The sequence below is a fragment of the Pongo pygmaeus genome, chromosome 18 (genome assembly GCF_028885625.2).
Source record: "Pongo pygmaeus isolate AG05252 chromosome 18, NHGRI_mPonPyg2-v2.0_pri, whole genome shotgun sequence".
Classification (NCBI taxonomy): Eukaryota; Metazoa; Chordata; class Mammalia; order Primates; family Hominidae; genus Pongo; species Pongo pygmaeus.
Window position 1 is genome coordinate 74585212 of NC_072391.2, and position 24414 is coordinate 74609625.

At 38.7% G+C, this 24414-nt stretch overlaps 1 protein-coding gene across 4 annotated transcripts in view; it reads right to left on the reverse strand.

Annotated features, from left to right (window-relative positions):
* ADAMTS18 (ADAM metallopeptidase with thrombospondin type 1 motif 18) overlaps nt 1–24414 on the reverse strand; it is a 152965-nt gene that overhangs the window by 54921 nt on the left and 73630 nt on the right. For all 4 annotated transcript variants that reach the window (XM_063654104.1, XM_054453617.2, XM_054453618.2 and 1 more), the window contains 4 exons: nt 22557–22662; nt 19175–19312; nt 16911–17064; nt 4808–4903 (listed from right to left, as the gene is read on the reverse strand). In XM_063654104.1, coding sequence (XP_063510174.1) covers nt 4808–4903; nt 16911–17064; nt 19175–19312; nt 22557–22662 — 494 coding nt within the window. The remainder of the gene's footprint in view (nt 1–4807; nt 4904–16910; nt 17065–19174; nt 19313–22556; nt 22663–24414) is intronic.

Genomic DNA, 24414 nt, shown 5'->3' on the forward strand with positions numbered 1-24414 from the left:
GTTGGGGTTTGGACCATGCCAGGTTTTGCTGAGGAATTGGGGGATCGGTTACAGAATTATGGGAAGGTTGTTTGACTTTCAAATCTTCACTTATCCCCTGTGATACATTTGGCTTCATGACTGTTTATTGTGTGGCTTGGTTGCTAGTGCATTTTGTCTAGGTTAAGATATTGCTTCCTTTCTTCAAATTCTTGCCATGTGCTGATTAATTCTTCTGTTTTTAATTTTTCTTTTCCCTGGATTAATTGCCATTTCAGAGTTTGCATGAAATCATATAACACTATTGAGAAGTTTTTGGGGAAGGCAATCGGTCATTTGAGGATTTTGTCTACCATAAGCATGCATCTTTTCCACCGGGAATCACGAGGACTCTACTGGACTGAGTTCAGTGGCTGAGACAAAATTACAATAGCCAATAACAGTAACAGCAGCAGCAGCCACAGGTTATCAAGCTGCTTCTATGTGCCAAAAATGGTGCAGAGAGCTTCACATGCAGTATCTCATCTAATCCTTGCAAAGCACTGAGTTAAAAGCCGTTTTCCTCAGTAGGAGAAATTTAGCAAAGAAATACTAGCTAACTTGCTCAGAGTGACACAAACTGCCCAAACAGATCTATTCAAATAACTATGCAAGTATAAGAGATTAGATTTAACTCAGTAGCCAGAACTCCTAAGAAGGACACTTCTACTTCTCATCTTGGAGGCAAATTACTGACCAATGTACCTTAATTCTAATCTAATTTCTTTTTGGAAAATGTGTTTTTTAGATCTCTTCCAGTCATTCAATTAATTTGATGTTCTATTACTTCAGTATTCATTCTAGTATTAGGTTAGGCTGCTATCAGATTGTCTCTGTTTGGCCTTTTAATCAGTGTAGAAATCAGGAATATAAAGGAATGTACACACAGACCTGCACACATTCACATGTTTAGATAAAATTCTACATAGAAAATGCAAATTTAGAAAACATACACCTGTAATTTTATCCATCTTTTCTTTTTTTTTTTTTTTTTTTTTTTTTTGAGACGAGGTTTCACTCTTGTTGCCCACGCTGGAGTGCAGTGGCGCAATCTCAGCTCACTGCAACCTCCACCTCCTGGGATCAAGCGATTCTCCTGCCTCAGCCTTCCAAGTAGCTGGGATTATAGGCGCCTGCCACTACGCCCAGCTCATTTTTGTATTTTTAGTAGAGACAGGGTTTCACCACGTTGGCCAGGCTGGTCTTGAACTCCTGACATCAGGTGATCCACCCACCTTGGCCTCCGAAAGTGCTGGGATTATAGGCGTGAGCCACCACGCCCGGCTCCATCTTTTCATACATACATATTTTTCTTTGTTGTTGTTGTTGTTGTTGTTTTTAGACAGGTTATCACTCTGTCACCCAGGCTGGAGTGCAGTGGCACGATCTTGGCACACTGCAGCCTCCACCTCCCAGGTTTAAGTAATTCTTGTGCCTCAGCTTCCTGAGTAGCTGGGATTACAGGCGTGCACCAGCATGCCCAGGTAATTTTTTGTATTTTTAGTAGAGATGGAATTTCACCATGTTGACCAGTGTAGTCTCGAACTCCTGGCCTCAAGTGATTTGCCCGCCAAGGCCTCCCAAAGTGCTGAGATTACAGGCATGAGCCACCACCTCCAGGCCCAGCATACATATTTCTGGCACTACATCTAATTTCCAATTGAATGGCCTTGACTTGGGCCATTATCTTTTTATAGACAGCATGCACAAACCTTTCTTTCCATGCACACATCTCTAGATAAAAGTAAGTGGCTTGGCCGGGCGCGGTGGCTCAGGCCTGTAATCCCAGCACTTTGGGAGGCCAAGGCGGGCGGATCACGAGGTCAGGAGACCGAGACCATCCTGGCTAACACGGTAAAACCCTGTCTCTACTAAAAAATAGAAAAAATTAGCCGGGCGTGGTGGCGGGCGCCTGTAGTCCCAGCTACTCAGGAGGCTGAGGCAGAATGGCGTGAACCCGGGAGGTGGAGCCTGCAGTGAGCCAAGATCGTGCCACTGCACTCCAGCCTGGGTGACAGAGCGAGACTCCCTCTCCAAAAAAAAAAAAAAAAAAAAAAAAAGTAAGTGGCTTTCATACTGCCGCATGTTGGCTGAGTATTCATAGTACAAATATCGCTGAAGGACAAGGGACTGGAGAAGAAAGAGGAAGGACAGAGTTGGGTTCCAGTTACAGAGAAACAAATGAAACATTGAGTACCTGCTACTGTGTGTCAGACACTCCAGATGAAACAAGAGTAAAACCAGGGCACTGGCCCTCATGAAATTTACAGTCTAACAAGCAGCCAGTTATATCCCCTGGTGAAGGAGGAATCTGAGGAACCCGTATCTGAATGTAATAATCATTACACTGGAGTGATGACGGATGGAACTTATTAAGATGCTTTCTGTTGAGGGTGACATTACATTTAAGGGCTTTTCACCAGTATATAACTATAGCCTGGTGTTTTAAAATAACGTGCTGTCGCAGTGATATCAAGACATTTGTTTTCCCACTTCTGACTTTATTTATCTCGTGTTCTGTTTACTGAAGCCTAACACAAGTATGTTTTACTCCCCTTGGAACTTAGATACCTGATGTGCTTATGTAATAAATCTTTAGACCTAGGTGATGTATCACTTATTTTTCTCATTCATTATATAAATATTTTCCTGTGTATCCCTTATAGGTAACGCTGTTGCTTTTTCAATTAAAAAAGAAAACACTAATCCTTAAGTCACAAGTTCTAAGTTGTGGTGCCTCAAAAGCAAAAAGGACTTGAGCACTATTTATATTTTAAATTATGCCACTAATTCATTGTTTTGTATCATCGTGGCCCCAACACTTCTATTAACATTTTCAAGAACAGTCCTCATTGGGATTCCCTAAGACCACTATCGGATTAAAAATTGCACATAACTCCTCAATTTTTAAAATGTTCATTTTCTTTAAAGAGTTAAAAATTACATATCCTTTTAAGAGATAGTGAATAAACGTCCTAACAAATATCAGAAATCTGTGCCTTTGCCTCTGATGTTGGCCTCTCTCTGAAAAGTCCTTTTCATCATCCAGCTGAAGAACTTTAACCCACAACCCAACAACCATCTTGATGCACACACTTGCTGTGGTTTATTCTAAGTGCATACCTAATCTCAAGCAAGATTCGGCTCTCATTTCATCTGGACCCTGATAGCAACTACTGCTTAGAGAAGGTGTGTTTAAAGAGAGAATTACTTACTTGCTTCTGTATGTGTTTCCCCTGCTAGACTGTAAATTTTTATTTTTTTAATTTATTTTTGAGAGAGTCTCGCTCTGTCACCCAGGCTGGAAATTCAGTGGCACGATCTCCACTTCCTGCAACCTCTGCCTCCAGGATGCAAGTGATTCTCATGCCTCAGCCTCCCAAGTAGCTGGGATTTCAGGTGTGCACCACCATGCCCAGCAAATTTTTGTATTTTTAGTAGACACAAGGTTTTACCACGTTGGCCAGGCTAGTCTTGAACTCCTGACCTCGAGTGATCCACCCACCTTGGCCTCTCAAAGTGATGGGATTACAGGCATGAGCCACTGTGTCCCGCCTGGACTGTAAATTTTCAAAGAAATACAACTGTGGTTTATTTATCTCTACGTCCCCAGAGTCTCCTGTTCCCCAGATCTAGTAGTCAATAAATTATTGTGGAATGAAATAACTTTTTCTTTTTTAGAGACAGGGCCTAGCTCTGTGGCCCAGGAAGGAGTGCAGTGGCGTAATCACAGCACACTGCAGCCTCAAACTCCTGGGTTGAAGTGATTCTCCTCCCTCAACCTCCCAAATTGCTGGGACTACAGGCATGCACCACCAAGCCTGTTTAATTTTTTGTAGAGATAGGGTCTCGCTATGTTACCTGTTCTTGAACTCCTGGCTTCAAGCAATCCTCCCTGCTCAGCCTCCCAAAGTGTTGGGATTACAGATGTGAGCTATCACACCAAGTCTTGAAATAACTTTAAAGGACCAATGACCATTTTTTTTCTGTATAGGTTTATACTGCCTTGAGACAGAGTCAATAATTAAGATCTGCAAACCTGTAACATCTCATTATCTCTTGTCATTCATAGCTCCTCTTTGATTGGTCTTTCAAATGAACTTCCCAAATCTGGATCATTTACTAGTAGCCCAAATGCAACCTGCCCTCCCTCCAGACTCTATTGAGAAAGAGGAAGAAAAATAGAAATATATGAGTTTTTCATTCAAAATATTGAGATTTCCCATAATCTTTCAAAATGGAGGTGGTTCTCTTGGTAGAAGATGCTCACCAGCAAAAGGACCTTAGGTACACACTAGGTGGAGGCGTCTCTTACCCTTCAATAGGAAAGTCACTGTACATGATGGGAATCTATAGGGCATGTCAGAAGCTCAATGACAGGTCCTGTGAGTTGAGCTGAGTAGCCGAAGCCTTGGTCTGGAGGGACAGTCATGTCTTGACTAACAAGATATCTGATCCCTGAGACTTTTTAAATACCACAAGTTTAAAAGAAAAATGGTACGCAATGAAACCTGTAAGCTCATTGAAATAGAGATATTTTGAGCCAAGCCACCATCTAAAACAGGAAGACAAAGAAAAAAGAAAAAAAAATCTTCTTAAACAATTGAGCTATCTGGGTTATATTAGCATTAAGCTTTGTAACTGCTGCTACATAATGTTGGTTAATATAAAGAGAAGTCAGAGAATATAAACTACCAAAGCATTCCATCCTAAGGTCACAATACAAACAGTTTGAATTCTATGCCTTATCAAATTTCTGGAGCTAAAAACTAACAAGTATGCAGTTTACCATACTCAAGCCACAAACGGTCCCTTCCGCTGCGGGCATAAACTTGGTCTCACACCTGTGACCTACTCGGTGGCACCAAAGTGATTTGCAAATGTCCTGAAATAAAAAAAAAGTGGGGGGCTGTTAAGGGTGACATACAATAAAAACAAAAATATTCAAAGATGTTGTATACAATATTATATTTTGGGGTAGCTGAAATCAGAGCAGTTATTCAGAAAGTAGAGGCCAGTGAAGTTGGTAACACCAAAGTTAATATGTTTTAGCAACTATATAAGTGGGGGCTTTCTATAGCATCCAGATATTCATGTGTGTTTCGTAACAGCTGGTAGGTAGCAACAGTTAATTTAGAGAACACTTGGCTTGGAAGTGATAGATCTGGTTTCTCATGATAGTGATAATAATAACCGTCATAGCCGAATACATCAAGATTGGAATAAAGCAAGTCGGATTCAAATCCTCATCCTGAAATGCCTGGTTTCATGCCCTATGGACATGTTATGGAATCCCTTTCAGATGCAGTTTTCTCACCTGTACAATAGTGATCAAATGAGCACTTGACTCTATAGACTTATTCTCAAGGATAAATGAGGAACTACATGTAAAGTGATGGCTTCACCTGGCACAGGCAGTTCTCCAAAATATTGCCTATCATCATTACTACCTTTTTCACCTTTTTAAAAAATGTTCTACAGTTGCTTTTTCAAGGTCCTGTATGTGCTTAACTGAAGCATTTTCTATGAGTGCTGTTTATAGTTTATTCATTGACTGACTGTAGAGACAGATTCTTGCCTTGTTGCCCAGGCTGATCTCAAACTCCTAACCTAAAGTGATCCTCCCACCTCAATCTCCCAAACTGCTGGGATTACAGGCATGAGCCACCAGGCCTGGCCACCTTCTTCATCTCTATTGCAATTTTCAAATATGTAGACAATTTAACTCTCAAACCAGGCCTATGAAATAATTTCATTCTCATGCTAGACTGTGGTACACAGAATAATGGCCCCCAAAGATGTTCGCATCCTAATCCTGGGATCCTGTGAATATGTGAAGTCGTGTAGCAAAGGAGAATTAAAGTTACACATGCAGTTGAGTTCGTCATCAATTGAAATGGAGAGGCAGAGACTGTCCTAAATTTTCCAGGTGGGCCTAACATAGTCACAAGGGTCCTTATATGAGAAAGAGGCACTTAGAAGAGAACCAAGAGAGATGACAGCCTGAGAAAGACCTAGGAGAATGTTGCTGGCTTTGAAGATGAAGGAGGGGCCATAAGCCAAGGAATGCAGGCAGCTTCCAGAAGCTGAAAAAGGCATGAAAATGACTTCTCTCCTAAGGCCTTCAAAACCCTGCTAACACACTGATTTTAGACCTTACTTTCTTTTTTTTTCTTTTTTTTTTTTTTGAGAGTGAGTTTCACTCTTGTCACCCAGGCTGGAGTACAATGGCACCATCTCGGCTCACTGCAACCCCCACTTCCTGGGTTCAAGCAATTATCCCTGCCTCAGCCTCCTGAGTAACTGGGATTACAAGCATGCACCACCATGTCCGGCCAGTTTTTGTATTTTTAGTAGAGATGGGGTTTCACCACGTTGGCCAGGCTGGTCTCGAACTCCCAACCTGAGGTGATCTGCCCACCTCGGCCTCCCAAAGTGCTGGGATTGCTCACATGAGCCACCTTGCCTGGCCTGATTTTAGCCCTTTCAAATATCTACTTCCAGAACTATAAGATAATAAATGTGTGTTGCCTTAAGTCACACTAAGTTTGTGGAAATTTATTTAGATAGGGAACTAATACTTTTACTACCATTTTAGTGGTGGAAACTGAACTAATTCTTCATCTAAACTCATTTAGCTGAAAAAACTGAGCAAGCTTCTGATGCTGTTGAAGTTTTAAAATCACACAGCTGGCCAGGAACAAAGGCAGGCCTCAAGCTGGCCTGATTTCTGAGTCTAGTAACTTAACCACTACACTGGGCCTGGATTTGCCACTGATGGATATTGGAAGGCTCTCAAATTCTCCAGGCCTCAGTTTTCTAGTCTATAAAGAAATGGAACCAGATTACTTTCCGTTCTAACAGTTAAAGTCGATATTTAGAATTATAGCACCAATGGAATGTTGTGAAACATTGTGAAAAGTCAAAGTGACTCCATTTTGGTGGCCACATTCTATTTCCTAAGATTAAAAATGTGAAGATGTACATTTTGGAGAAAATATAAACAACCAGAGAGGAGAAAAATAATTTTTGTCGTTACTTGTTGTAATCCTGAAAATTCAATGAACCAGGTACCTAATGCCCCAAACACTCCATTTCATGTAGATTTTACAGTTAGAAAATATGGCAAGAATATGCTTAGAAATATTTCACAAACACTCAAAAAAAAAAAAAAAACAGCTTTCCATGGAACTGAGAAAACACAGGGAAACCAGATATACATATATATATATATAGTAATTTTGGTCTTGTAGACCATAAAATTCTTCCCCTAAAAGGAGAATGGAAGAATATCGAGGACACTACTTAGAAACACCAACACCACTAGCTGCCCCAGATGTGGGCACGTGTACCATTCCCAAATCTCAAAACAGCTCCTAAGCTAGAATATATACATCTTCCCATGAACCTGCCACTGACATTAGCAGAAAGCATGAGGCAGCCTCCCAGCAAAATGAATCAGGGTCATCATCGCTACGTGTTGTCGTATTGAGTCACCCTCGGTTTGAGGGAAATCAATCAATGTGGGTAAGAGAGCCGCCTATGTGAAACGGGAGGCATGAGAGATAGCACTGAAACGATTAAACCTACACTTAGAAAGGCTTTCAGAACTAAATTGTTTTTCTTCTTACAGCCAGGAAAAAGCCATAACCCACACCCAGTGCCTATGTGGCAGCCACCAAAATGGCCCTGGGGCAGACCAAAGAAAAGGAGGGCTAGCTGTCGTAGCCAATGCCAAGCCACAGAACCAAGAGAAGGGGCAGCTGGAGAGAACCAGGAAAACAAAGCAAAACAAAAAAACACAGGGATTCCAGAGTGAAATAAGACAGGCTGCATGAACATGTTATTTCTTCTGCGGTGGCGTGCAGAAGTCAAGGGTAATTATAGCCAGCTACATACTCTGACGACCATGAAAAGCCCCTTGAGAAGGCTCCCTTTCAAAGGAAATGCAAATCAGAGTTTGCAGTTTTTTTGCTTGTACCTCCCCCCTCTTTTTACCAGCATATTCAAATAATTTTCCCTTATCTATAATTCCCTGGACTTAAGTCATAATTTAAGGGAAAAAAGAAATAACCACAGAGACTCCAAGGTCTCATGTTGCCTGCATATAATTTTTTGGAACTAAGCAACATTTTAAAGGAAAGAGTCCCAATGTTATCCATTATTCTGTCCTGTCACTTGCTGTGTCTTCCAGTTGTACTCTATAGGCTGGATACCCCTTCAAGTAAAACCTGACATGCTGAAAATGTTAATGGTTTTTGCAAACCAAATTTTATGAAGCATTACAAACTGAACACATCCAAAATAAAAGTTCTTCATCGGCTCCTCCAAACCTGTCCCATGTTTCACTGTCCCCATCTCACTCTATGACACCTCTATATTCCCAATGGTTCTGGTAAAAAATCCTAGAGTCATCTTTGACTCTTCTGTTTCTTTCACATTCTGTCAAGAAATCTCCCACTAGATCATGAAATCATTTTGGCTTTGCCTTCAAAATATTTCCAGAATCTGAACAATTATGGCCACCTTCCATTTCTACCACCCTGTTCCAAGCCACCCGACATGCAGCTCACTGCCAGGTCCTCCTCACAAGCCTCGAAGGTCTACTTTACCCGCACCCTCGCCCAGTTTATTCTCAACACAGTGACTAGAGCTGTATTGTCCAATATGATAGTTACTTTCTACATGTGGCTTGTTAAACCTGAATTTACATTACTTAAAATCAAATTAAGAATTCACTTCCTCAGGCACACTGGTCACATTTCAGGTTCATATGTAGTTAGTGCCTACCATATTGGATAACAGAATATTTGCATCATTATAGAAAGTTCTGCTGGATGGCACTCAGTTAGGGAGAGCCTTCCAAATCAACTCAGTGTCGGTCAGCTCATGGCACTTTTCTGCTCAAAACCCTGTTATGTCTTGTCAGTTCATCACGAGAAAAATCCAAAGTCCTAACTGTCATCCATGAAGTCATATGCAATCAAGCCCCCTGTATCTCCCTGACACTGTATCCTACCAGTTTACGTCTTGCTCACTCTGATTTAGCCACACTGGCTCCCTGATGCTCTGCAAACACTCAAATCTTGCTCCCAAAGTGGGTCTTTACACTGGCTGTTCCACTTCTTCAACTATCTGCATCTCTCTCTCTCTCATCTCCTTCAAGTCTTTGCCTAAATTTCACCTCCTGTGACCTCACTATTAAAAAATTTATTCAGCCACCAACCAGTCTGTCTCCCAATTTTCCTTATCTTATTCCAAACTTATTTAGCACTTGTGGCTTCATTTACAACATCATTTACTTATTTATAACGTTTATTGTGTTTTGTTTTCTCTCCCACTAGCCACAAGAGTACAGAACTGTGTTTTCTCTCTGATGTATCCCAAGCACCTAAAACAGTGCCTGGTACAAAGTAGGCTTCAGTAAATTTTTTTTTTAGTAAATCAATATATGAATAAAAATGACAGACTTTATATTTTAAAATGGTCTTCATTTGTAATAAAGACTCTGGAATTTTTAAGAGTTTTCAAGAATTAAAAAAATAATAACATGAAAGAACCTGGCAAACAGCGTATGCTAAAAAAAAACTGGATAATGAGTTTTGCATAAATTATTTCATTGTATCATCACTGTGGCCATATGACGAAAGTATGACTATCTCCTCAACGTGCTCATGAGAAAACTGAGACTCAGAGAAGTTAAGAAACTTCTTCCAACTTCTCTTAGCAGTGAAGTCTCTAGTTGGCCTGGATTTAAGCCCATGTATGTCTGAGTTTATTGCCCAAGTTTTTAAGCTAAGCAATAATTTAAAAATAACAAATGACAATTAACAGGTAGGAGTCACCAAGAATTGCCCCGATGCCATTTAAAAAATCAACTTTACAGAGGTATGATTTATACAATAATATGCATTCATTTTAAGTGTACTGTTCCATGAGTTTTGGCAGATACATACACCACTATAAACACCAACACACTCAAGGCAGAATATTTCCATCATTCCAGAAAGCTCCCCCGTCCCCTTTTGCAGTCAATTCCCTTCTTAGGGCAACCACTATTCTGATTTCGGTCACCAATAGGTGAGTGTTGCCTATTCTCTTAAATTTCATATAAATGGAACCATACAAAATGTACTCTTTTGTTCAGCATGTTTTTCAGTCATCCATGTTTTTGTGTGTATCAATAGTTCATTCTTTTTTATTGATGAATGGAGTTCCATTATATGAATACAGCAAAATCTAATCTGCTCGTACATTCACCTTCTGCAGGACATTTAAGTTGTATCCAGTCTTTGCCTTCTATGAATCAAATAGTAGCTGAGAATATTCTTGGACAAGCCTTTTTATGAACACAGGCCTTTATTTATTTCAGGTAAATACCCTGGAGTACATTTGCTGGGTCAAAGGGTAAAGGTAGGTTTAACTTTCTACATTGAAACAACTCTGTCAAACCATTTCCAAAATGATTATACCACTTGACGCACTCATCGGCAATATGCAGAGTTCCAGTTGTTTCTGGTCTTTGGTATCATTTGGTGTTGTCAGTCTTTTTAATATTCTCCATTCCAGTCAGTGTGCAGTGGTGCCCCATTGTAATTTATTTTATATATTCCTCAGAGCAATTGATATTGAGTACCATTTCATGCATGTATTGACTATGTGTATGTCTCCTTCTGTGATATATTAATTTATTTTATATATTCCTGAGAGCAACTGATATTGAGTACCATTTCATGCATTTATTGACTATGTGTGTGTCTCCTTCTGTGATATATTAATTTAGTATTTTGCTCCTCCCCTCCTTTTTTGGTAAGGGGGTTGGTACTGGTACCGTTTTATATTTTTTCTAGGTAGATAATATGACAGGCAGTATAGTATAATGGTTAATAGAATGTGCTACCCAGATCCAATTTTAGTTCTGCCATTTGCTCATATAAAGCTTAGTAAAACATTTATTTTTATGTACTTTAGATTTCTATCTAGAAAATGTTAATAATAGCACATGCCCCAAAGATATGGAAGTATTAATATGTATCATGTGCTTAAAGTACTATTTGATACATAATAAGCACTGAATAAATATTAGTTATTATTACGGGATGGAAAGAGTATCTTACCCTCAATTTTCTATGAGTTCATTCACATATAGATATTGCTACAATTTTGACTCTAAAACCTGGGCCTTTTGTTTTCCTGTGTACTAGCACTTTCTGCCTAATCTTGCTCAGATTATTTAACTTCAATTTCCTTTCTGCTGGATTGAGGGGGGACAATAAATAATGTTCCTGTCTCTTCCACCACTAGATAAATAAGATATTGGAGTCCAAGAAACGGAAATCTAGGTAATAACCTTATTACCGACAATCATGAATTGGGGAATGTGGCTGAGATCTGTGGCCAAATAGGTCTTCCAACACTATCTCCACTGCATTAGACCAACCATCCCTTCACACTTGCAGGTAGAGGAGGCAAACACAAGTCTCCCATCCGAGGCAGGCAACCTCCGGGGTGGCAGAAGAGAAGTCTGCATCCTGCCGACAGGCAGCACAAGAGAGAAGATGCTGAGATGGTACCGTGGCATGCCTGCTCAGATATAGTGTTAAACTGGTCGATCAGATAAGTCACTCCTGCTTCTTTGAGGAGGGATGAGAGAAGAGGCAGAGGGGACATCTTCCACTTTATGGAAATGGGAGTGCTAAAACATGTGAGCTTTGGTTACCACTGTAAGCCCAATAAATAACACTGAGTATCTGATATGACATCCAGCACATGCTAGGCATGGCAGATACTCTCTATCAACTGAGGCAGCAGATACTTTCTATCAACTGAGGCAAGAGATGTGTATACATGGTTAAAATGTATCACAAGTTCATAAAAGTGACACATAAGCTGGAAGTGGAGCCCAGAGAAAGAAATGTTTAAATCTCCCTGAGGAAATAAGGAGGTAACACTTGTACTGAATCTTTAGCAACAATAAAAAAAATGATTAAGTGTCACCGGGTGGCCACACAGCATACTAGAATAAGAAACATATACAAAGGCTTGTAGACATGGAAAAGGAAATATTTGGAAAACACACAAGAACATCAACATCACTGGAGCGTAAGTGCATGGGGGAAAGTTAATAGAAGTTCAAACGTGATGCAGTAAACTTGGTATATTACAAAGTAATAGTATAATAGTATCAAATAGTATGATTCCATGCTAGGAAGTTTCTAGTTATTCTCCATTCATTAATCCTGATGTCAAATTCTTAAAGAAGTGTGAAAGGAAGTTAAAAGTTAAATGTTGGAACCCCAAACTCATTAAGCCAAAGAGAAAAGTCAAGCTGGGAAATGGGTCACACAAACCTGTCTCCCCCTTTTGGTTCCTAAATAAGATGGCTACAAGACGAAAAACTACACGCCTCCCCCATATTTTGCCCACAAGGAGATTCGTAGTGAGCTGTTAAAATTTCACCACGGCAATGGAAACTGATAGCTTATCTTTACAGGCGCAGTCACCCCAGCCCACCAGACACAAATGCATATCTGATTGTTCCCCTGCCCCACTGTGTCTATATTTATCTTAGGTAAAATGCAGTTTCACTGCATTTTTCCTCTGCCCCATTTGTTCATGTCATCTTATGTAAAAAAAAAAAAAAAAAAATGCAGGTTCACTGAGCCAGACAAAGGCATGAATAACTATTGTTCCCTACCCTACTCTTACATGAAAGTCGTGTACTTCTCAATTTCCCGCCCTTTCCCCTTTAAAGTTGGAGCCCTCAAAATCATCTTCAGAGAAAGGTATAGACCTGTCTCCCGGGTGCATCCTTAACTTTGGCAGATAAATCTCCTAAAATGCTTGAGACTTGTCTCGTCATTTTTCTTGATTGACAGAAGAAATATACATCGATCCTGCTATCCTTCCAATACAATGCTCTCTAGAATGATGCGCCTGAGAACATTCACAAGAACTTAAATATCTTCCCCACAATTTCTACTCAGCTTCAAACTCTCAGTGAGTCTATAAATAAACATTAAAACTGAGCTCCTGCTATGTGACAGTAACTGTGCTGGCTCCTGAGGTACAGGGTCAGCTAAAGAGGATGCATTTGTTCAGCTGCTCACTTCTAGCTTAGTAAAATAACCAGCACAGAAGGCTTGATCAGTCTGTGACAGTGCTTGGGACCCTCTGACAAACAGCATCAGCTCACTCATGGAGTCAGTAAGCATTTCTAAAGTGCAGAATAATCAAACGGGCGCTCTCTCCACTTGTTACAGAGGGAATCCTGCTTTGAGTCTTTCCAGATAACACAGAACCATTAGAAAGATTCTTAACTCATTTTCTTGAACACTTTGGATGAGAACAGAGATCAAGTCTGGCATGCTGAAGACACAGAAAACTCGTGGCTGGGAGAGGAGGGGAAGATGGGGATGAGTGATCCAAAAGAGCCAGCCCCAGAGCCTTTACCACGGCAGCCACTGGGGAAGAAGAGTCAAATGTGATGGTGGCAATGACGCTGAAGACATAAGGAAGAGAGTTAGAAGAAACCGTATTGTTTATCAAGTGATGCGACTGTACCAAGAGATGAATCCTCACCAATGAGCCTTGGAGGAAGTATTATAATCTTCACCTTTCAAAGGTGAACTCTAAGGCTAAGGGAGGTTGAGTCATTTCCCCAAGCTTGTAGGAAATCTCAGAACAAAATTTTAAAGCTACGTCTTTCTGACTGCCAAATCCAGAGATTTGTGTGTGCCAATGTGTATGTGTGAACGTTCAAAATTGAAGACTGTCTAACTCAGCGATCCTCAATCTTGACTGAGCATCAGGGTCATCTAGAGCTTTCGTTAGAATATGGGTTTCTGGGTCCTAGCCCCAAAATTTCTCATTCCTTAGGCCTGGGATGAGACATTTCTCACAAGTTTCAGGTCTTGCCGATACACTGCACCTGCTGGTCTGAGAGGACACTTTGAGAATTAGTTCCTTTTTGTTGTTGTTGTTCTTCTAATCACTATGCAACCCTTTCACTATGCAATGCTTTCTAGGAGGCATGGAGGAAAAAAAAATAACGTGAGGAGAAAAGATTAGAAAGTAATAATGGGACAATAAAAGCCCTGAAGACAAACTTCACCTCTTTCCTGCGTTGCCAGAGCGGGTCTAAACTGTTTCTACTAGACAGGATGAATAAGAGATTTTGTTGTTTTGGAAATCCCTCCTGACTACAGCCTGACAATATTTATGATCCTCAGAGGTGTGGCCATGGGTTCAAGTTATAAGTAGGTTTAAAAACAATACCAAAAGCTAAGCTGTGAGGAAAACAAGCTTCAGAATCTATCAAACCACCCCTACCTTCTCCATTAACCTCATCACCATCTTAAATCATTTCTCTCTTAAGCAAGTCTTTCTCACTTTCCCTGTCCTTGTTTGACTCCATCTTTTACTTTGGAATTTTCATTTCTCTTTGCTCTGCTTCCCATGAAAGACCATCAGAATGAGAAGCTGTCTTTTAAAAATATAGTAAGGTCCCATAAAGCAATCTATAATTTAAAAAGGTTGTTTAAGCCCTGCACACTGCCTGACACAGACCAGGTACCCCACAAATACATGATTCTGAAGGAATGATAGTAATTTTAGGAAGCTCCTTTGTATTTCTAAAGAAAATCATACTTATTACCAACTGTGCTTTTGCTGCATAGTATGTAATAAATTTGTGATTAATAAATAAGATAACGAATCCTTTAGAATGAAGTGAACAAGAGGTAAACTTTTTTGACAAAGTGAATGGCTACTTACTTCTGCCAAAACCATCAACTTAACAGGCAAATAGAACAGTCTGTTAATTTTTTTTTCTTAGCGATAGGGTCTCAGTCTGTTGCCCGGACTGGAGTAGAGTAGTGCTATCATCCTTCACTTCAGCCTCAAACTCCTGGGCTTAAGTGATCCCCCTGCCTCAGCCTCCCTAGTAGTTGGAACTACAGGTACATGCCACTAGCCCAGCTAACTTTTTTATTTTTGGTAAACAGGGGGTCTAACTTTGTTGCCCAGGTTGTTCTCAAACTGCTGGCCTCAAGTGATCCTCCCACCTTGGCCTCCCCAAATCTTGGGATTACAGGTATAAGCTACTACACCCAGCCAATTTGTTAGTTTTTACATATGGTTCACCAGCATTTCTGAAAGTAAGGTCCATGTATCATGAAGGATACACCAAAAAAAGTGAATGACATCTGGAAAATTTTTTAATAGGTATGCATGGAAACTGTACTAGAAAAAAAAATGTAATCCCATATCAAACCTATGATTTGATGAATATTATTTCTTAGGACTGGAGTTATATTTTGAATGTGAATTGGTTTCTAGAAAAGCAATAAGTGAATAATAATATAGAGATAACACAACTAAAGAAGGTAGTTATTAATGACTGAATATTAATGACCGAAGTTTAGGAAATAATATAGAGATAACACAACTAAAGAAGGTAGTTATTAATGACTGAACCTTAATGACTGAAGTTTAGGTACCAGTCACCAGTGAAGAAGAGGAAATTTCATGTCAATGTGTGTGACTTGTTTTGTTAAATTCCACCATTTAAAAGTCTGTGGCTTTGGGCAAGTTGAAAATATTTTCTGAGCTCCAGGTCAAAAGCGGTAATAATTCTTACTTGAAGGGTTTTTGAGAAGATTGAGGTAAAGTAAAATAAAACTTTAAGTAGAATGCCTTACGTAGGGCACAGGCTCACTTAGGAACTACTGGAGATGATAGTAAATGGTGCTAGTGATGGTGATGGTGGTGGTGGTGGCAGAGAAGGAGGAATAGGGAGAGAAAGAGGAGGAAGAAGAGGAACAGGAGTAGAGGGGGAAAGAGGAGCTATAAACCTCCATAATTTCCATGCATTTTTCAGTTACCTAGAACTTCCATATTTCTCTTTGGATATTGGGAATAAACCAACTTAAAAATGATTCTACTTTTTAGTATGGGCCGGGCGTGGTGGTTTATGCCTGTAATTCCAGCACTTTGTGAGGCCGAGGCAGGAGTTCACGAGGTCAGGAGATCAAGACCACGGTGAAATCCTTTTTCTACTAAAAAAAAAAATACAAAAAATTAGCTGGGCACGGTGGCAGGCACCTGTAGTCCCAGCTACTCGGGAGGCTGAGGCAGGAGAATGGCGTGAACCCGGGAGGTGGAGCTTGCAGTGGGCCAAGATCGCGCCACTGCCCTCCAGCCTGGGTGACACAGTGAGACCCTGTCTCAAAAAAAAAAAAAAAAAAATTTACTTTTTAGTAAAGTTGAGATTGTAATACTGTCAGTAAAATGTCATTCTTGACCAAGTGGAACAAGGTGTCTCTCATTTCTATAACCTGGACTTTCGTACTTTCCCAATTATCTTTTTTATAATTTATAATTCTTTGAAGAAAAGACTTGACACAAAAATCTTATTAATATTACTCAAGATATACCTTGAATTTATAGACAAGATTAAAAAAGCTAGCTGCTAATACCTTTCCTATATTATAAAAGGCATATAATGTATTTTGGGATGGTGATGATTTGAAACATATTAAATTAACAGGGAATAGGATCATATAGAGAACAAAAGCAGTGATTAGCGAGCAGTGATTAGCAGTAGGTACAAACTATTGTTCCCAGGTTTACTAGTAGGGATAAAGTTTTCATTTAAAGAGAAAGAATTTTCTACCAAGCAGTATTTAAACCAGGCATGGTCTATGTGGATAGGCCTGGATAATTCACTGACAGTAAAATTGCCACTTAATTATCATGCCAAACAACTGACATGGTAGAGATAACCCAGACCCTAACCCTTGGCCTTGGCAAACCAAATGTTTACACTTCTGTTAGGGACACAGACACATTGCAGAGTCTTAATGTAAGTTTGAAATCACAAGCAAACATACCTTCACAAAACCAAGGCTGCATAACTTGGCTTTTGCTCCAAATTGCCATTTACATTGTGTGTCAGCATCATAAATCTGTCCTGGTAGTTTGTCCGGATATTTATACTGTCCTCCTTGCTTGGGCTCATCCACTAGACACCCCGCCTGAGGTGTGCTGTAATGACAATACATGCTTATTAATTACTCTGTTGATCCGTGATCTTTCCATTTATGACAACACACTTCTGAATGCACTCATGCAAAGAAAAATATAACATGGTTCGAGAAACAGGTATATGTTTTAAAGTTCAAATCTATGTTTATGCCAAAGAGTGAGTCTGTCTAAGAGGATGGAATGTACACAGCCAGGAAGGGTTTTACAGGATGCTGAAAATTCTAGCCATCCAAGTGATTTGGCTTGGGATTTGACAGGAGACAGGAAAGGTTAATACATTTGAAAACTCCCATCAACAATCTTATTCAACAATATTTGACAATTTGTACTGAGTTCCTACTCTGTGGCAAACCTTAGACAAAGCACTAAAGGTACAAAATAAACCAGACAGACACAGTACCTGTCTTCATGGAGTTTTAAATCAAGTATTTTCTTTTTTTAAACAGATAATGGAGCAGAGGTCAAAGATGTACTTTAACTCACAATAAGCCTTACAGACAAAAATAAATAACATTCCTAAAGAATCAAGAGGAATAATGAACTGGGGTATGAGGCAGAAAAATTTCCTTCAGATATGTTTGACTGGCACCTGTTGAGAGCAAAAATCAGTCCTGATGGCATGGGTATTCTTAGCACCTTATCTCCACTTACTTAAATAATTAAAATATGGTACCACTGAGAGGTTAATTAGCATGGTGGTTAAGTGTAATTTTGTAGTGAGACAGATGGGGGTCCTAATCAACCATGCAACCAAGACCAAGTTATGTAGCTCTTATACAGCTCATGAGTGACAATGACTCTCATAAAGGTTGTTACACAGTTCAAATGAGAAAATATAACACGCTTCATAAAGCATAGTAAGCAAAGTTAGCTGCTGCTGTTATCATTGTTATAACATTTAACTACAAAAGCATTTAACTACATACTAATGGAAATTCAACCTATGTTAAGTTGATCTTGACTTTAATACTTATTAATTGCATTGTTACATGAGTTGGAAAAAATAATTTTAGTCACCAAACCATGAATTTAAAACTAATAGGAAAATCTTCATGGCAAAGTTTACTAACAAAAAGTCTGTTTATTTTTTACCACCCTTTGGGCATATGTGGTTAGATATCTTCACGTTTAATATGCTTTGTGTCTATATCTTACTATTTCTTTAAACATTTGCAAATAATATACAGTGGTACAGCTTAAAAATAAAGTATCAAAAATGTCAATTCCCAAAGAAATTTCACTAACATCTGGTCAAAGAGATATGGGATTAGCATCTAAGTGTCCTTGTGGGTCAATATACATTAGCATCTAAGTGTCCTTGTGGGTCAATATAATTAAAAAGGTAGGGGTGTGTGTGTGTGTGTGTGTGTGTGTGTGTGTGTGTGTGTATTTCAATTTTGGGTTAATTGTTTAATATGAATTAAATAGTACAACTTTCCTAAATCCTACTTTTACTGATGCAACTTAAGGGTTCTGTGTTATTAAAAGCATGTTGTATAGCTACCATCTTCTCTGGCTATCATTTGGACGTAAAGCTAGCTCCTGGCCATTTCAAACACAATAGTCAAACAAGAAAATGCTCTATTCATTAAAACACAAACACACACTCATACCATTTGAGCATTTTTTAAATACTCTATGACACACTGATTGATAAGACTGAAATAATTAGTCACAGTAAAAAGATAATATGCCTAGCAGCCTCTGGAAGTCACAGGGGACAGACGGTTGAGTACAGATCCTAGAGTCAGAAAAGATCTAAGTGTGAGTCTTCTGTCTGCAACTTACCAGCGATAGTACCTTAAGCAACACAATTAACCTCTCTAAGACTTGATTTCTCAACTCTAGATTGAGGATAATAGTATTGCTGTGAGGACTGAAAGAGGAAATGTGTGGAGAACATTTAGCACAATATTAGGCTTCAATCTATTTTTTTCAACAATAATGTCATCATCATCATCATCATCATCATCATTATCATCATCATTTGTCTTTTTGTTTATTGAGAGATCAAAAGGTATTTCCACTGAGTATTTGTTTTCAGGTCTATGGAGCACAATTCTGTCATCACTCCAAAAGTAGGAGCACCCCTGGATTTAACCTGTCATACCTGAGGAATTTCTTGAGATACTGGCGGCTGCAGGAAGACCATGAAAACACTCCATTGTTTCCGGTCAGTGTGGGAGACATGATATTGCCTTCAGCCTTTCTGCAGGGATTCCCTTCTCCGTCATGAATCATGCCAAAGCTGAAACAGAATGAAGAAAACAAAATCCTGCTTTGTGAACCCATTTTTCTGAAGGATAATCTGAGGAAGAAAAAAGATGTATTGATCCTCAACAAAACCAAGTAAGAGACAGAGTTATTAAAACTGGAAAAGAGAAAGACAAATTACTATAGACTGTTATAAAATTCATGCAGAAAATTTAAAAAATGCTGAGGGCTTTGTTATACTATTTCCTGACCACAGAATCAAAGAATGGTCTAGCTGCTACATGTTTTATGGGCTGGAAAATTTTGGTCAAGTTAAAATTTAGGTATAAGCTAAGCCAAAGTGACGGAACAGCCAAATTATTTAGTTTCAAACAGTAAAATTCTTTTCTTGTCACCAACCATGGAACTATGGTAAAGAAGTTCAGAGTGAGTAGGAAGTAGGAACAGAGAGATGGTGATTATAAGTTGTTTATGAAGTGTTCATATATAAGGCTAGCATGGTATAAAAACTTCTCTCCAACTATGATCAATTTATTAGCTGAAATCACAAACTCTAATTGTAATTAAACTCTCTTATAATAAACATTTTTTAACATGCTTGAACCCCTTTATTGAAGGCTATTAAATCTTGACCATTACTGTTATCTTTCAGATGTATTATATGAGAAAACTTTAATTTGTTTCATCACAGAAGCATCTAGTAATTATAGAAGAAAAACTTTAGGTGGTCTACTCCCTAGAAATCATGCACATTATACCTAAAGAATTCTCAAATTTCCTGACAGGAAGAATAAATGTGACATTAATGTGCATACCCACATAGGATACATACCATAAAGACAAAGCTTACTTCAGGCGATGTTAAAGTGGTAGAAGATGGAGAAATAAGAGTCTTTGATCTTCTCTAAAAAATTCAGCGCAAAGTCTTTTCTGATTTTTTTTTTTTTTTTTTTTAGGGATGCAGAGGGCGGAAGGATATAAATATGAATTTCATCATTAATTTAAATTGTTCTTAATCTCATTATTTAAAAGAATGAAACTTGTTTCTTAGACCATACATTTATAAGGCAGATATGATTCCTATGTAAATAAATATGTTATTCTGATATAATTTCATTTATAGAGTTAGCCTTTGAAAGTAGTCTATACCAAATAAATATGTTACGATAAAAGATATGACTTTTTTGTGACCCATGTCTATCATATGGCCATTTTTCCAGCATTCTTTCCACTTTGTCAGGAAAATAGTAGCAGGGCAGCTGTATGCTATGATCCTATCAGTGACTTCCTTAGGTATTCAGATGTGACCACTCAAAAATAGGTATTGACTAACCTCAATGTATACTCAGTGAAAGCATTTTCTTATCCTCAGCTTTTCCCAATTTAATTCTTCTTCTCACCTAACCAAGACGTTAAGGGGATTTGTTTGGGAGACACCCTTTCTAAATATATTTGTGAAAGTAAAAAACAGAAAGAAACCTGTAAATAAAGGACGAGAAGAAAGAGCAAGAATCCCAGAAACAGAGATGGGGTAGGAGAGATTGAAGCCATTACACTAGAGGAAAAGAACTTACTTAGAACTTCAGTGGAATTTTATGTGCGTAAGAAAATCAAGTTGGAATTTAATTTTGAACTTAACATTCTTAAATTTAATAGCATTTTAGAAGATGATAACATATTTTCTTTAGCACGTGCCAAATGCCATATAAATATCTCAGGAATTGTCTGTTTCAAAACTTCTTAAGTCCATGTTATTTAGAACTTAGGTATGTATTTTATTTTACCATCTGTCCTTGCCCCAACCTCTGACTTCTCTCCCAAATCCTACCTGAAGAATATGTTCTGCTTTTCCTTATCTAAAATGTTGGATTTTGATTTTGGATAATTTTAACACATATGCAAAGATTATGAAATTTTTCAATGACCAGTATTTTGAAAAGTGAGACCTGTTCGGTTGGACTTCATGCTGGTAAAACAAACTTAGACATACATGTGATATGCACACATATTTTGTTTCCTGCTTTGTATGAGAAGCATTGTTCTTAATGAGCATTTTTGCTTCTCCATTTACAATTTTAAAAATTGGCTTATTCATATCTAAGAAAGTGTGCGTGTGTGTCTAAATGTGTGTGTGTGTATAATAATGTTGGAAATTTGTTGGATAACAATAACAACAATGATCAAGATCTAAATTTCCTAAGATAATAAATGTAGCTCATAGAAGATACTGGCACTGTCTGGGCATGGTGGCTCACACCTGTAATCTCAGCACTTTGGGAGACCGAGGTGGGCAGATCACCTGTAGTCAGCCTGGCCAACATGGTGAAACCTCATCTCTACTAAAACAATAAAAATTAGCCAGGCATGGTAGTGGGCACTGGTAATCCCAGCTACTCAGGAGGCAGAGGCAGGAGAATCACTTGAACCCGGGAGGCAGAGGTTGCAGCGAGCCGAGATCGTGCCACTGCACCCCAGCCAGGGCGACAGACCGAGACTGTGTCTCAAAAAAAGAAAAAAGATACCAGCACCAACATATAAAAATATCAACTATGGTTACTGAATGATATTTGCTTTTAAGTCAAAAATTAACTAGATGCTTTGAAAATATATGAGTTATTTCCTGTATGTTGAATAAAATATACACACAAGTACACACACACACAAACATTCCTAAACTGGTGTATCTGAAGAGTACTACACATTGAAATAATTATTTTGTAAAGTATTATACTTGCTCCAATGCAGCTGCTATTGCTCAAATGTTTGAAAATTCTCTATGGCGTTGTCGCCACCATAAAAGGAAGATTTAGTAACACCAATTCAAAGAATATTAAGTACATGCAATGTTGCCAACTAAAAGAATATTCAGTACATGCAGCAAAAGTTTTTTTTAAAAAGCAGCGTGCCATTATACTCTGGGAATTTATTTTTCTCCATGATTACTTCCTGTGCATAAAGAATCAGCTAGAAGTGTCTTCATTGCTGCAAAACATGAACAAAAATAAACAAATGCCTAGCAGCCTAGAGACTCAGTTAAATAACTTGCAGTCTGTGCACACGAAGGAGTACTGTGTGGCTATAAAATGCTGCTGTTGAAAAAGAATGAAATCAACAACAACTAGCCTTTATTGAGCCATTTGTATAGTCAGAAACTATTCTAAGCTTTACACAAGACTGATCCTCTTTGTTCTGCCTAAGTCAACAACAACCGTTAGAGGAACGCCAATGAATCAGCCAACTAGTTTTCATATAAAGTAGTGGGTCAAAGAGCCACTTACTTGTGCCCCGACTCATGAGCGATGGTGAAGGCAAGGCCAAGTCCTGTGTCCTCATTGATGGTACAACTTCGGTACTTAGAGCACATTCCACTGATGGGGGCAAACCCTATTGAAAGAGCAGTTTCAAATGTGAATCCAAAGGTTGCACACACAGATACATGATGATTTATGTCCTCAAAATGTTCTACACAGTTTTAATCAATTCATTCAGTGTTTTTGAAAAAAAATATTAAGGATCTATAGTTCTTTGTCCTGTGTAATGATAATGTATAAATGCAGCATTTCCTATTTTCTTGCTTTTGTTACATATTGTTATCAATTGATCCTCATAAGAGCCCTGTAAGGTCAGTATGAGTACTGTAATTCCCATTTTACATTTAGTTTAGAAAGTCACAGAATATTTATATGCCTTGTCTGAGTTTATCATTCGGGTCAGAGCAACAGATAGAATGATAGCAAAACCAATGCAAAATGCTCACTGAACAGTGGCATTAACGTCACAGCTCAGGGTGTATTTTCCGAGGAAAAACACACATCCTGGTCTTTTACTAGAGCAGAAAACATGAAAATGCCTAAGCAATGTGTGCAGATTAAATTCATTTTTCTCTGGTTCTTTATAATGTGGTAAGTGCTTCTGTTCCCAAAGTTACCCCCCTCTAAGAGCCGTTATAAAAGCATCCCAGCCAGCCATTAAGTCTATCCTGAAATACAATGTGGTGTGTGAGAACATCTTTCTTTCCAGTTTTGGGTCCTAATAATCAGTAGAACAAATCTATGTACCCATCTAATATTGAATGCATGCTTGTGAACTGATTGTACCCACTCCATTGTCAAGATGGAAGTGAGATCAGCTGGGAAATCTAATACAAAGGCACAAATAAGGGGTGGCATCATTATCATTACTGCCATCATCATCATCACTAAATAAATGGTTGCCAAATTCACACACTGTGCTATATGTCTATCATATATCTGTGTGTGTATGTATTTATAGCTTAGCAAACCAAAGCTCAGAGAGGTGAATTAACTTGTTCAAGATCTCAGAGTCATAAATTCTAGACTCCAGAATCAACCACAGACATAGGGGAAGTCAAAGCCCATGCCCTTTGCATTAGGACACACTGCTTAAAGTAAGTGACCTTTTCCACAATTGGTGGGGTTTCTGATGTTTTGTTTTTTCCAAGCCTTTTAGTACATTTTGGTCTCTGGATAACAGATAACACTGTCTGCTTCTCAGAATCTCTCTTGAAAACATCAACAATGCACTGGATTATCATATGTCACTTTGGACGTTCCAAATTCAGAATATGAATAGATATATACCATATTTCGTTATAAAAACCCTTTCTATGGAACAATTCCCAAAATAGTTGTGTTTTTGAAGACTGTGATTAATGGCTAATTGTTAAAATAAATTTATTTATAGGACATAACAGAGAAACTGCAGAGAATTTGAGAAACATAAAAAATAAAATTTCTGCCCTGGCACAGTGGCTCATGCCTGTAATCCCAGCACTCTGGGAGGCTGAGGCGGGTGGATCTTTTGAGATCAGGAGTTCGAGACCAGGCTGGCCAACATGGTGAAACCCGTCTCTACTAAAAATACAAAAATTAGCCAGGTGTGGTGGCGGGCGCCTGTAAACCCAGCTACTCTGGAGGCTGATGCAGGAGAATCACTTGAACGTGGGAGGCAGAGGTTGCAGTGAGCCGAGATTGCGCCACTGCACTCCAGCCTGAGTGACAAGAACAAGACATCATCTCAAAAAATAAAAAAATACATAAAATTTCTTAGGAAGTCCAACATACTATTATCTCTAATCTATCATAAGGGATTTTAAAGTACTTTGAGGAAAAATAT